This window comes from Glycine max, chromosome 6, assembly GCF_000004515.6.
Source record: "Glycine max cultivar Williams 82 chromosome 6, Glycine_max_v4.0, whole genome shotgun sequence".
Taxonomy (NCBI): domain Eukaryota; kingdom Viridiplantae; phylum Streptophyta; class Magnoliopsida; order Fabales; family Fabaceae; genus Glycine; species Glycine max.
In genome coordinates this window covers 6,636,597-6,651,885 of record NC_038242.2, presented here as the reverse complement: position 1 = coordinate 6,651,885, position 15,289 = coordinate 6,636,597, and the positions used below count along the sequence as shown (strand labels likewise).

General features: G+C 28.9%; 1 protein-coding gene across 1 annotated transcript; it reads left to right on the top strand.

The window, feature by feature from the left end:
• The first annotated feature begins 9,922 nt into the window (after positions 1–9,922).
• On the top strand, positions 9,923–11,554 carry LOC100776588 (GATA transcription factor 12). Its single transcript, XM_003527795.4, has 2 exons — positions 9,923–10,368; positions 10,635–11,554. Exons 1-2 carry the CDS (start codon positions 10,069–10,071, stop codon positions 11,313–11,315), a joined length of 981 nt encoding a protein of 326 aa, XP_003527843.1. The 5' UTR covers positions 9,923–10,068; the 3' UTR covers positions 11,316–11,554.
• The last annotated feature ends 3,735 nt before the right edge of the window (positions 11,555–15,289 follow it).

The window sequence follows — 15,289 nt, the reverse complement described above, 5'->3', positions numbered from 1 at the left end:
TGTCCAATAAATATGTTTATTGCTTAACTTTTTATTTTCACTGAAACAAATCACATAATGTTGTTAATATAAGCATTATTGTTTAATAAATTTATATCATAAATAATATATTTTTCAAGCATTATATAATTTATAAAATTAAATTAAACACTTATTTTATCATTAAAATGAATTTTGATATAAAGTACTTCAAATACTCCACCACTTTCTCATGGTCACGTTAGCCGTTAGATACGGACGGACTTAGGGTCAATCTTCATGAGTTATCATACATTTCTCACTTGGCTACTTTATATAATTTTACACACTTTTATATTATTTTGCATTTGTGTTTAAAGATTATTGTGTTAAATTTATTATTTAAATTATGAACTTAAATTTGTTTTGATTTATGTGAAATTGTTAGAACCGAGAGAAATTATCAGTTATGCCTTCACACACTAACATGAAACAATCACGCGAGAAAGAAAATAGAGAAAGAGAAATTTTCTTTATGACAATCTAATTCACATTCACATCCTATTTTATGTATTGCACAGTATTATTATATATAGTTCTTCAACTAATTCTATTATAATAACCATTAACAAACATACTAATACTAATGATAGAACTAGCTAATTAATTATTTGAATTATTTTTATCCAACACAAATAACCGTTTAGTTTGAATATTGTGATTAGTAATTTATCGTATTTAAATACCTTTATCCCTTAAATTCTAAGGAAAATTGTAATCAAGATTTGTTGGTATAATTTTTGTGTTAAAAAATGGAATCGTTAGCATAAACCTTACATTCTATACTAATAATATAATGTATTATACAAATAAATAATTGATATATGCTATTAATATATCAAATGTTAGAATAACATATCCTATTATTAATGTAGACCTACAATATCTATACTAATGGTGTAATTTCATTAAACAAAAGTTATATTATCAGTTTCTGAAAGAAGAAAAAAAACTATATTATCAGAAACAAAACTATATACTTGATTTTTTCAGTAAATGGATTTTTTTTAGTAAAATTAAGTTTGTAAGTTTCTCCCTTCAAAAAATAAATAAATTGTAAGCTTGGTAATTCTATGTATTATCTTTTGTATTATTAATTTTAAGTTTAAGCCTATATGTAGCCTATATGTATTTTTAATTTCAAGTCGTAGTTAATTTTAATTTTAAATCATACAAAACTTTATTTAAAAATGCATTCTAATTACAAATGAGTAGTTATGAGACACTTAAACGCAAACGCACAAAATATTCAACTATTTGACCATGTGGTAATTAACCCACTACTATTTTGATAATATCGAAACAAAAAATTCAACAAAGCTATCAAAAAATAGATATAAATTAAGCAAGACGTGCTTATTTACAAATGATTCAAAATAAGTTTCGTGCTAGCTTTAATTATGAAAAAATATTAAAGAGAAACAACATTTATGAATATAAGGTTTACTTTTCTAGAACGAATAATAATTGTAAAAGATGATTGTGATAATGATTCACAAAGCTGAATGAATTATTGTGTTATTTGCTTTATAAAAACAACTTATAGTGATTATATATAAAAAAAAAAACTATAGTATAATTATATTGAAATGAAAAGTTGAGAAGATACACGGAAAGGACATTAATTGTTGGCAATTTATTTTAGAAATTACATATACATGGTAATTCAAATTTATATGATTTTGATCATTTATTGTAATTGATATTCTGTTAATCATATTTATTTATAGTTAAATTTCACGAGTGAGAGATGAAGTGGCGTAGAGGAGATACAGATACTTTTGTTTGTGAAATGATCACAGGCTTTTCTTGGAATTGAAGCAATAAAGTAATTATCCATTTCTATGAGGAATGAGGATTAGAAGGCTCGCTCGCATAGGGATTGTCATCGATCTTGCCACAGTTTTCTCACCCTTCCACTTGTCGGTGCGTGCCACGTGGCAGAGTGCACTGCAATGGATCCATGCGCTCACATCACCATCACATGCATGCCCTGCCCTCTTTATTTTTGGTTAGAGTCTGACATACATTTTTGTACTGTTGAGCAGTTCAGCTTCTAACATAGAAATTGGCTGTGTTTGGTTGGAGTGAAAGTTGAAAGTATTTTGGTTCATGGTAAATTTGGCACAGCCAGAATTTCATCTCAATTACCCAATGAAAAACAGGAGACGGAGAAAGCCTTTTATTTTGCCTTGTCAAAATTATCCCCATGTGTTGGTTTGATTTTGAACTGTTATAGCTTTTGTTTAGAGGCCGTGTTTTGCTTGGTTAAATAATTTTTAATCCAACTCAATTAAATCTAATTACATCATATTAAATTGAATTTAACTTTTTATAATTAATCTAATCTAATTGAATTGGATCATCACATTGAATAAATAAATAAATAATATTATCACCTAATTATAAAATTGTTTCACAACTCACAAATAGAATTCATATATAGATGGAATCTGGTATACACAAGTGTGATAAGTCTTGCACCATGCTTTGTGAAAAGTGAGTGGCTATGATTTCAGTAAATAAATTGGATGCAATTCTACTAAATACTAACCTTGGTTTTTTATTATAAATAATAAATAAAAGTTTATGTGTGCCTAGTTTACTATTTCTAAGTTCTACCTACACTTTTAAGTTGTAACCTCTGTCCGTCGATAGATTACGTTTCAATTTTTAGGAACTACATTTTCAAATAAAAAAATTAAAAAAAAAGTTAGTGATATATAACATGTTTTTAAAATTATTTTTGAATAAAATGATATTTTTTAAATCAATTTTTTTCCTTTTTCTAAAGAAAGTATGATTTAATTAAATAAACTGATATGATTTAAAATTAAATTTAAAATATTTAAATAATTTGCTAAACTTATTATATTTTTTTACTATTCCTCTTATATTATATCCTAAAATATTTTCAATCAAATATAAAATAAAGTAAAAAAAAATGCTTTTAAGTAGACATCACGCATTCATTAAGTTAATGTAATGTTTAATGTAACATTTATGATTGTTGACTTCTTAACGACTCTCATACTACCACATTCACACTATAATACTTCATTCAACTCCTCATTGATCATAACTCATTATAGGTAATTATTTTTAAGACCTTGACAATCTGTTTTGCCTACTTTTAGGATCAACAATTTTTTTCACACAACAACACAAAATTTTTCAGTATGCCTTGTCTTCACTTACACACTTTCTGTAAAACTTCCTAGAAGGTTGCTCATAACATAACTACTTTAAGTGAAACATGCTTAAATTTGAAATTTTAAGTGATGAGTTACCGAAAAATATATGCATCATGTTGGTATAGGTAGTCCCAAATAATTCTTTTAAGTCATCATCAACTATATAGTTTCACACCTGTATAACCTTTGGATTCCTTTCTTTACGATGTGATTGTTGGGGTGTTACATGCCCATCAGCTTCCGTTTAGTTCGTCATCGAACAACACCGTACTGTGATAGATGTTTGCTCTGATACCATTTGTAACATCCCTGATTTTTTACTTCTTGGTGGCTCACAGACTATGCTACTTCACACAATGACACTTCACTTAACATGCTTGTTGGTTAGAATCCTCCAATGGTCAAAACACTATGCAGGCATCCCCTTTTGAGACCTTAACAATCATCCATGATTGCTTCCAAGATTGGTGACTGTCCCCACAAATTAACACGAGACTTTTCAGCGTGTTTTATCGATACTCACATGTTTCCCAAGAAACTTCCGAAAAAGTCACTCATCTTATAATTGTTTTAAGCCAAGTATGCTTAAGTGTACAGTTCTTAAGTGATGAACTATTGAAAAATAAATGCATCTTGTTGATATATATAATATCAATTAATTCTTTTAAGTCATCCTTTGTATAATCCCACACATACAAAGCTTCTAGATTCATCTCATTTTGATGTGATTTGTCCAGGGTATTAAAGTTAAAATATCTTAAAGTATAATATTAAAAATAAAAAAATAATATGAATAAAGTAATGTTTAAAATAGATAACTAATCTTGAAAAATTAAAAAAAAAATAAACTTATCATCCATCAATATCAATATCTTAAAGCATAATGTCGGAATAATTATTGGTTTGAATGGAACTAAGTTCGGTCCATTTAAGTAAGATCACAAATTTAAACCTTGTCAATGAAAAAAGAATAATTAAGAGAAAATAATTTACTATAGGTGTCAACCATAGATGAAAAACCTGGTTCGGCCCAACCGATCCAATAAGGACTTGGTGCCTTAACCAAGTCAACTTGGTTACTGGACCAACCATGCATCTGGCCCGGGATGACCCGATTAAATCCGGTCGATTTTGTGTAAACCTGGTGACCCGACTAGTTTTTGAAACCCGGACTTGGTTTTTTGTATAAAAAAAAAACTCCAAAAAAGCTCTAAATCGAGAGCTGCAACAACTTCTTTGCATGCTGCTTCAACATCGAAGGAGCTTCCAACTCTACCAACCGTGCCACGACATGTTGTCTCTCACTTTAACTTCTTGTCGGCACAAGTAATGCTTCCCGTCATTGGCAGCAAAGACGTCGTTGTTTGGGATCACAAGCGTGACCTCGATTTGTCGGATACTCTTTCTCTCCCTTTTACTCAAATATCTTTTTTTGCCTTTTAATTGAATGGTAGTGTTGAATTTGAAGAGCAATTGCATTTTGCAAAAGTGAAAATGATGAAGAAGAGGTTTGCTAAGCTGCTTCTGGAAGAAGAAGGGGTGTGTACTATACTTGCAATCTCTAATGGAATAATCAGTCTCTCTAGTTAGTGACACTCTCATGTGCTAATTAAGTAATTAATTTGCACAATGTTGTAGATACATTTGACCATAACCACTTGTAAAATAGGAAAAATAAGATGTTAAAATAATTTGATATTCCCTTGGAACCTATAATTGACTTATAAATTTTGCCTTTTTTAGTATTGTGTTTTTATTTCAAAACTTTTTCATGGACTTCTATAATTGTGTTATTGAATTATTATTTGAATTTTTTAATATATATCGAGTCAAACTGGACCAATTACTGACCCATGATTGGGCCACTGACTCACTACTTCGATCAAGTCAATGATAAAACTAGATGTCAACCATATTTAAAAGGAAAATAAAAAAAAAATTAAAAACTAGTATTTTACAAAAAGCATACTAGAGTCATGTTTATAGCAATTTATTTAAGGTAGGTTTTAGTTTATTTTATTTCTTTTTTATCCTTTAAATAGAATAAAAGTATAATGTCTATTTAAGTTTATATTTTTTTTAATTAAACTTGATTAAAAATGTCTTAAATATAAAATAAGATTAATAGTAAAATACTTAATATGAAAAAATTATAATAAATAAAAAAAATTCCAAGAGTTTAAAATTAATTAAAAAAATCAAAATATTACTCTATTCACATTATTTTTCTATTATTTTTAATATTTTACTTTAAGATATTTTAACCATTATACTAATTAACTTAATGAAAGTATAATGTATACTTAAAAGTTTTATTTTACTTTATTTTTTATATTTCATTGAAAATATTTTAGGATATAATATAAGATAAATATTGAAAAATATAAAATGTTTAGCAAATTATTTGACTATTAAAAAATCAATTTAAACAATATAAGCTTATTTAATTAAATTATATTTTCTTTAAAAAAAGAAAAAATGATTTAAAAATATAAGTTTATCAGAAAAATGATTTTGAAAAACATACTACCCGCCGGTAGTATTACATATCACTTAATTTATCTAAAAAATAACATGTTATATATCACTATTTTTTTTTATATTATGAAACAAAGTTCCTAAAAATTGGAATGTAACAGGGAGATTCGAACATAGAGAGCGTACGCAGAACTTGGGAATAGTGAGCTGGGCCCATGTGACTTTTTCTATATACTTTTCTTAATAAAAACCAAGGTTAGTATTAGGTAGCATTACATGCAGCATATTTAGTGAAATGATAACCACACATTTTCACAAAGGACATCTGACGGTTTACAGTAATTTGAGCACGGTACAACACCAATCCCACTTGTAAATGTTAGACTCAGTCTTCATATATATTATATACACAAAAGTATTTTGCAACTCATAATTAGCATTCAAAAAACATAAAATTAGACAATTATTATTATTTTTAATTTTTGTAATACACAATCTCACACATGGCATATAGAAATAGACAATTAATATATATATATATATGAAGTTGAGTTCATCAGATTTAAAACTCATAAATCTGTTGTTTAAGTTAATTATAATTGTATTTTTTTACTTTTTTTTCTCACAAAAAATGATAATATATTGAAATAAATTAATATTTTTAAAATTTGAAAATATATGTATATTTTTTTAATAATACTAGTTAAAATAAAAAGGTTATTTCACTTTTATTTATAATTCTAAATTAAAAAGTAGGAATAAATTTTGAGTAAATTGATGAGCATAAAAATGTAAAGAATTTTTTTTTCATATAAGCTATAATAGTTTAAGTAAATTATGGAAATAAATTAGAAACAACTAAAATAAGTTAATACATCAAACAAGTGTTATAATAAGGTAACAGGAACTCGAGAGATATCCAATTATATAATGAGCAGCTAAGAATCGCATGGAACACGATTGAGCAGCTATTCGTCAAATCAACTTAATACAAAAAAATAAATTAAATAATAATTTGTTTAAATTTATTTATTGAAATACATATTTATTTTAATAAATAAGCAATTAGTGTGTTTGTATAAGTTGTTTATACTTAAAAAATAATTTTCTATTTATTTTAAAAAATAAATCTTATTTATTTTATAAAAATTACTTATATACAAAAAAATTATTTTAAAATTATGTTTTTTAAGTTTAAACAAATTCATCTAAAGTTAGTATAGAAGTTAACTTGTATGAATAAATACATGATCTATAAAAATAATAGGTATATAAAAGAAAGTACAATAGAATTGAGACCAAAAAGTATAGGGATATATATTTGGAGAAAATGAGAAATTACATAAAGATAAAATGTAATTTACTCAAAAAATAAGAATGATGAAAAATTAAAGTAAAAAAGAACAAAACTTAATTGAAAATATAATGCTATAATAATATTAAAAAAATTGAGAGCACGTGCCCTTCTGCACTGTTACAGGTAGCTAGGTTTATCTATTGGGATAAAAAAATTAAGAAAATAATCATGTAAAATATTGTCTCTTCAACGGGAATGCTTAATTAATTACAAGATACGACAATTAATTTGGGCTTGTTAGGACTTAATTAAATGGTCCCAGTGAAAAAAGGACTTAATTAAATGGTTTTTTGCTCGGCCTGTTTTTATCTTATCCCTGTATTGATACAAATAAATTGTTTTTGTGGATTTAATACGAAGTTGTTTTCCACAGTAATACCTAAGACATATTTTTGGACTTAATTGCTGAAGTCTCAACAGATAAACTGTGTTCCAAAATCCAAATTGAAACTTGAAAGGTTGAAGAGGGAACTGGCTTATATAATTGGAGAAGTGAGCAACGAAAATATTATATTTAATAACTTTCGATGAAATAGTCATGCACTAATTAACTTGCTTGATACTTTTCCATCTCAGAACCTAGAAGCAGTCAAATGATTAAAAAGTTGTTTATGAGGTTTCGTAAATTGTGTTAGTAAACTGATATACTTGATTTTTTAAATTACTAAAGCTTGTCAAAGAGAATCATATCGTCATTTGCTTTTTCTTTACTATTTTTTTTTCTCCGTGTCTCCGGTGTTATAGTTTCTTAATTTTTTTTTAGGGTTATAGATTTTACCTGCGCTATTTAACTTAACATGATCCTCTAAAATGTTTCCTATGCCCACAAATATATTGCTTTATGTTTAACAGCTAACTCGCTCATCAACCCTAGCTAGCAATGCAAGATCAAAAGCATAAACGAAATTATTGACATATATGCATCCTAAACAAGAGTTACTATATGATGTGAAATTAACACGTAATTATGTCAACTGTAGTTATGTTTTTTTAACTTAATTATTTTCATAAATTAAATAATACGATTAAATGTAATTTCTTGCCCTGAAGAGACTAACACGCTTGCCATATCCTTAATTACATTCATCTCATTAACCGGTTGAGCTGTATACGTCGTGATTTCTATTTGGTGCATGTTTGATTTTAATTATTTTTGTGTTAAAATAAAACTGCCCATCAGTGCATGCCTATAAATATTGTTATTAATATACTAATTAGTTAATTGGCATAATATAATAGTATTATATATTAGCATGTGAGCATCCGAGAAAGAAAAAACAAGAAAAGAAACAACCCGGGTCCCGAGAAACAAAAGGAAAAAATCAAAAGAAAAGGCTGAAGAATCGGGTTGTATACTTGGACACTAATGTTCTAACCTCACCGATAAACCTGCTAGAGCACTCCCAAATATGGGTTGATCAGTTTGACACAAATTAAAGTAACTATTATATCCCTTTACCATTTAATTAATCAACTACTCATTCATAGGCAACTAGCTCTCCATTTTGAAAGGTAGCCCTGAGTTTAGAGTTTAATTAACCGTTGTCCTTTATAGTTTATATAATGTCCAGGCTGTCCTCACCAGCAAAACTAATTGATATTTAGGGATGACAATTCAGATTTAATGGATAGCCACAAATAAGATTTTTATCTATTAAATATATTTGAATAATTATTCACAAATTTTTGTGAATGTAAATATATTATAAGGCCAATGTAATCTTTGACTAAATTATACACAGATATATAATTATATATTTATTATATTTTATAATTGAAAATTATATTATCTTTTAATAGTCTTTTTCATCGATTACATGCCGCACAATATTTAATTAACATTTTTATTTCATAATTAAGTTAATATTAAAATATTACTTTTATTTTATAAATTAGTTTGTTAAGAATACAAAAATTATTTTATTTAACTAAAATGTAAATAATAAGTTTAAGTATAAATATGTGTGTGTGTGCTTATCAAGTTTTAACACTGCTAAAATTACTATTGTTACAAAATAAAGATTCAGGTTAGTACATGTCCTTTTCTTACATCTAAAACGGATGCTCTAGTGATGTCTCCTTCAGCATATATTCCAAGCATTATTTTAAGTACTTGATGAGGTACTTCTGAACAACAATTAACAATTAAACAAGCGCTTGTTACATCTCACGATCATTTATGCAGTTTCTTCATATATACATACAACTCGTACTGACTGATAAGCACAGTGAACCAGGGTCTAATTTTTCATTGCATTGCTCCAAATATGTATCTGGAAATTAAGTTTTTAGTTTAATAAAGTAATGGTGTTGTAAAAGACAGAGAGAATATTATTAAAATTGAATTACCTCAGCCTAGCTAGATTTTGATATAGAGAAACAAAATTTATCATGAGAAATATCAAAGAATACGAGACTCCCTCTGCTCGCTTCTATTATTGAAGCTGACTTATCATGTGAAACGGTCACTATTGACGTATACTAGACCTTGGAACAAAATATATACTCCAATATCGTAACATTTTAAAGCATTGGTACATACGGTATAGATCGTATTTTTTTTGTTTTGTTTGATTAACGCCAGGAGGTAAGAACCCTACATTACGAAAACGAGAGAAACTTGCAAAACCAAGTACAAAAGAAAAAGAAAAGGAGTACCAAATAACCAAAGTAACTTGAATCACAAATTCTTGCAGTGTCTTTTAACTCAATTAAAGCCTCTTATATACTATTTATATTTTACGCTTTACTATTTTGAGGACAGGAGATTTTTATTTTTGTTTTACCTTGGCAAGAGAGAGAGAATTAATTATTATTTTTTTTAAAAAAAGAGTAGTCCAATACTCCAATATAGGTGTCCGCTTGTCCCCTTTAAACGCAAATAAACCCTCTTCTGCTTTTCTCTCTCACCACTCAAAACCACAACTTTGTCACACTTTGTGTCTCCAACTCCCTATACTTTCTCACTTCACCCTCCCCCGTAACGTTTTCGTTTTCGCTTCTTCAGCCAACAACAACAAAATGGAAGCACAAGAGTTTTTCCAGAACACCTTCTGCCCCCAATTCCCCTCCGGTACCAACATCACACCCTCCAACGCCAATCCCTCCGCCGCCACCGCCGACCACTTCCTCGTCGAAGACTTCTTCGACTTCTCCAACGACGACAACGACGCCACCGCTGTCACCGACGCCACCTTCGACTCCCTCCCCACCGACGTCGACTCCCCCAACGTTACCCCCCTCGACAGCACCACCAAGAACTCCAATTTGCCCTCCTCCTCCTCCGCCGACGCCCATTTCTCCGGTGACCTCTCCGTCCCGGTACATACACATACACACGTGTCTCTAATATCTACTATCTATTCATGTCATGCCTATGTGTAACGTCCACACTCTCCCACCACCAAAATTTTAATTATTAATTTCCTCAATTGCCATGCCACGTCCAACACATACAACAACAAATCCCTTGTCCTTATTACGTATTTTTTCCAACTGTCCGAATTTCATCTCATTTACTAAGAATTGATAATAATTTCAAATTTTGAAGGTAATTGATAAAATTAATTAATTAATTGTGTGTGTAGTATGATGATCTTGCGGAATTGGAGTGGCTGTCGAAATTCGCGGAGGAATCGTTTTCGAGCGAGGATTTGCAGAAGCTGCAGCTGATATCGGGTGTGAGAGCGCAAAACGATGCTGCATCGTCTGAAACGCGTGACCCGAACCCGGTTATGTTCAACCCGCAAGTGTCGGTTCGAGGCAAGGCTAGGAGCAAGCGGACACGTGGGCCCCCATGCAACTGGACCTCTCGCCTCGTTGTCCTCTCTCCCAACACCACGTCGTCGTCTTCTAACTCCGACGCCGGTAAGAAGCCGGCGACGCCGCGGAGGAGAGAGGCTGCCTTCGCCGAAGGCGGCAGCGAGGGGCGGAAGTGCCTGCATTGCGCCACGGACAAGACCCCGCAGTGGCGGACTGGGCCCATGGGCCCAAAAACGCTCTGCAATGCGTGCGGCGTGAGGTACAAGTCGGGCCGGCTCGTCCCAGAGTACAGGCCCGCGGCGAGCCCAACGTTTGTTCTGACGAAGCACTCGAATTCGCACCGCAAGGTGCTGGAACTGCGGCGGCAAAAGGAAATGGTGAAGGTCCAGCAGCATCAGTTTCTCCAACTGCATCAACAGAACATGATGTTCGATGTGCCATCATCCAACGGTGAGGATTACTTGATCCATCAGCACGTGGGCCCCGATTACACGCACCTCATCTAGACTAGGAAACTTCCGGTGGAGGAGCTTCGGGTACTTTTAATTTGTACCTAGCTACACTTCTTTCTTTCATTTTCTTTTCCTACCTATTTTTTGTTAGGAATTTCTTTTTCTGTAACTTCTAATTATTCAGTTTATGCTATATGTAGACTGCTCTCATGTTTCTTTCTTCAAGTCATTTTGACCGACTTGAAAACTCAAACTCTTAAAATTTTCCTAATGCAATTTTTCTTTTCTTTTCACTTACTACTAAATTATGGCATAGGGTAAATGATGGCTTTTATATATTAATTGCCGTTGAAGTAACTTAAAAATTACGCCATTTTTGTTAAATTTAATTCCCGAATAGAGTAGATTTTTTAATGAGTAAAATCATGTACAATTGTCTATAAAAATATTAATACAAGAGAAATAAAAAGGAATTGATTTCTTAGTATCATATGTTATGGTGGAGAAAATCCTTCAAAATGACTAATTGAAGTGGTTAATAGTTATAGTTGTTAATAACAGCTGCTTTTGCATGGACCACTTCGACCAAGTCTTACTCATTTTTTCAGGCACACACACTGTTAGCATGTTCAAGCAATTAAAGACTTGAGCTACTTCGTGGAACGGCAAAAAAACCTACTAAATTTGAAAAGGAAAAAGAATATAACGGAAAATAAATATATTGTATGTGTGCTAGCTAGCTGTATATTTCCTGTGATAAAGGATAGGCATCAGAATGAGATAAAAAAATTCAATAAAAATAAAATTAAGACAGAAGATATATCACAACATTTTAGTAATACATAGGTAACTGATAAAAATTGCATGCATAGGCATCCTGTACCCATTCATGTCAGCACATTATTGGTGGCAAATCTAGGTACCAGAGTCATGTTCCTCACTAGTCAGCATAAACTTTTTAGTTTTAGATAAATGTTCCTTTCTCTTATCTTGTTTCTCCTTGTCTTCTTTGAAATACACAATCTCGTTAAAATTGAATTGTTATTGCCGGGATTTACTTTCTTGTTTATTATATTTCCCCCCTTTGAGATATGATATTACTTAAAGTGTTTGTTGAGTGTTTTATTTATTATTAACTATATTACATAAAAAGTTTAAATAATTATTTCAACTAATACACCATTGAGAACTTGCATAAATGATGCTCTCCCAAAGAGTCCGTAGTTGATTCATGTGCACAACTCCTATTTACACAAATGTTTGAGAATCATATTCAACAATTAGATAATCATTTTCTATTAAGACTAAATTTTATGCTAGCTTGTGCAATGCACATGATTGACTGAATTGTAAATTTTTAAATTGATGTTTAGTATTATTTGCATTTAGTATTGTTTTAAGAAATATATGTAAGTAAATAACTTATTATTTTTTAAAATATTCAGTATCATATTAAATATAATTATATTAAGATTAAGTAAAAAATTAATTATATTTTAATTGAGCAGATATTATCTCAAAAAATATTAAACTTATTAAAATTTATCATGTTTTGTTACTTCTCCTAGTAATAATAGTGATAACGGTAAAAAAAAAAAAAGAGAAGTAATAATACTAGTATAAATGTAATACCTTTCCAAAATATATAAATTCAAAAGAAAAATATTAAATATAAAATTATAATTATTTAAATTAAAATTTATTAAACACGTGAGTTGTAAAATATTTAAAAATAAAGTTCTTATCCGTTTTTAATTTATTATAAACAATTTACTGTAAATGAAATTTTTAGGTATAGGGAGTATATTTTTAAATTAAGCATGTTGATTGTGAATTTTTTCATGAGATTATCATCATATATCAAATATTATATAGTTTATTAAATTAACTTATCAAAGATTTCCTTATAAATTATATATTGCATATTTATTAACATTTAAATAAGATAAAAATATAAAAAAATTAAATCTAAAATCAATTAAAGATATGAACCTAGTTTTATAGGATACAATAATGATTTTAAAAAAACCATAATAATATAATTTCTCATTCACATAAGTAAAGAAAAAAAAGCATGATAAAATATTTATTTATTTTTAAGTCTGTTTTTCATAATGATACTGTGAAAAAGTAAAATAATTATTTATTGTTTTAACTTAACTATAAAAAAGATTTGATTATTTCTCACTATTTGTCACCACCACATGCCAACCTATAGCAAATATAACAGACCTATAAATTAAGAAGTCCTGATTAGATCAAATCTTTTTATATACAATGACAATAATAAATGTTAGAATGTATCTGTCATATGATGATCACATGGTGAATAGTGTCTTAAATAAGATTATCTTTGAATGAGGAGGCACCTGCGAAAAGTATATATAAGCCTCTTATAAATTATTTAAATCTCTGACCATTAAATTGACCAGTCTTTTTAAAAAAAATGATAATAGTGAATTTTTTTACTACATCAATTGATTATTAACTATATTTAATAATTTTTTAATATATATATATATATATATATATATATATATAATAACAAAGGTGCGTGCATTATTATGTTAAAATTGAATTTGTAAGATTAAACGATAATGTATTTCATGCGTTTTAAAATATTATTTATTTAAAATTATTGAATTTATTGTTTAAAAACAAAATTTGTTAATGATGTTTTACTACTATTTTTAATAATTTTATTGTGTAAACTAAATGAAAATATGAAAACTTAATAGATGACTTGAAATAACTATTAGTTATAAAAAAGATTTAATTGTAAATTTTATCACTCAATTTTTATATATTTTAAAATTTACCACGTAAATTTTATTTTTATAAATTTTATCGCTAAAATTTTTAATTTGTACAAATTTTATCACCGTTGGCATGTAAAAAAAAAATTAAAGCTAAAATAAAACTATATCATTGTTTCACCAAGGTGATGATAAAATATACAAATATAAAAAAATTGAATGGTGGAATTTGTAAAATATTAAAAGTTAAATAATAAAATTTGTTAAAATAAAACTTGAGTAAGAAAATTTATAAAATAATAAAAATTTTGTAGTCAAACTTGCAACTAAGCCTATAAAAAAAAAACTAAAAATATCTTATAACTTTCCCAGGGATAAGAAGACAAAAAAACATCTGAAACAAGAGTAGTAATAATGGATTAAAAAAGAAAATCTATATAAATTTCAGTGAAAAATAATTACAGAGAGAGAATTAATATGGGAAGAAGTAAAATGAGGCCTATCCCTCTGTCAAACACTAAATAGATATTGGACATATCCCATAGTATTACACGTCGTTTTCTGGTGAGAGTTCAATATCCACTGAGTGTTTTTTTTGGCATCATCAGCTCGCTTTTAGCCTCGGACGATGATCATAATGATAATAATAATAATAATGGTTTTTTTTTTTTAAGTTGAATTTCAAAACTCAAAGCTACGAGAGTATATATAAGAGTAAACTTTCTTTGTTTCTTCAGGAAGTGTCAGTGCTTGAATTATAATATCTTGAAACCTTGAATTTTCATGCACGTGAAAGAATTTGTTGTTGCTTCCTCCCAACCAAGTTGTGTTTACAATGCATGTGACAGGAGATGGAAAAGGGAAACTTCTCAGCCATTTCTCCACCCATGTGATCGATGTAATATTAATTTTGAACTAATTAGATGATTGGGTAAGTAATGCAATCAAGAAATGGAGAGAGAAAAGGAATTTCATGGATACATGTATTTTATATTATTGCGGGTGTGTACGTACGATCTCAGGCAACACAAATCCACAGAACTATTATATCATTACTTAATGAATATAACGTCTTCCCAAGTTAATTGTATCATCATGTTATTAAATTACTCAATTTGAATAGCTAAATATGAATCCTCTCTCTTTTCTTCTTTTTCTTTAGCTTGAAATTGTATCTTGCGTGTCTTGCTCAGTCAATATATTATAAAAAGTCTCAAAAGAATATGCAGAGAATAAAGCAAAAAAGAAAAGGGGAGGGGGGGGGGGGGGGGG

Excerpts from the sequence above, each read along its gene's own strand:
- LOC100776588 (XM_003527795.4), top strand. The coding sequence starts at position 10,069 with ATGGAAGCACAAGAGTTTTTCCAGAACACCTTCTGCCCCCAATTCCCC. Across the intron at positions 10,369-10,634 it reads CCGGTGACCTCTCCGTCCCG|TATGATGATCTTGCGGAATT; the intron begins GTACATACACAT and ends TTGTGTGTGTAG.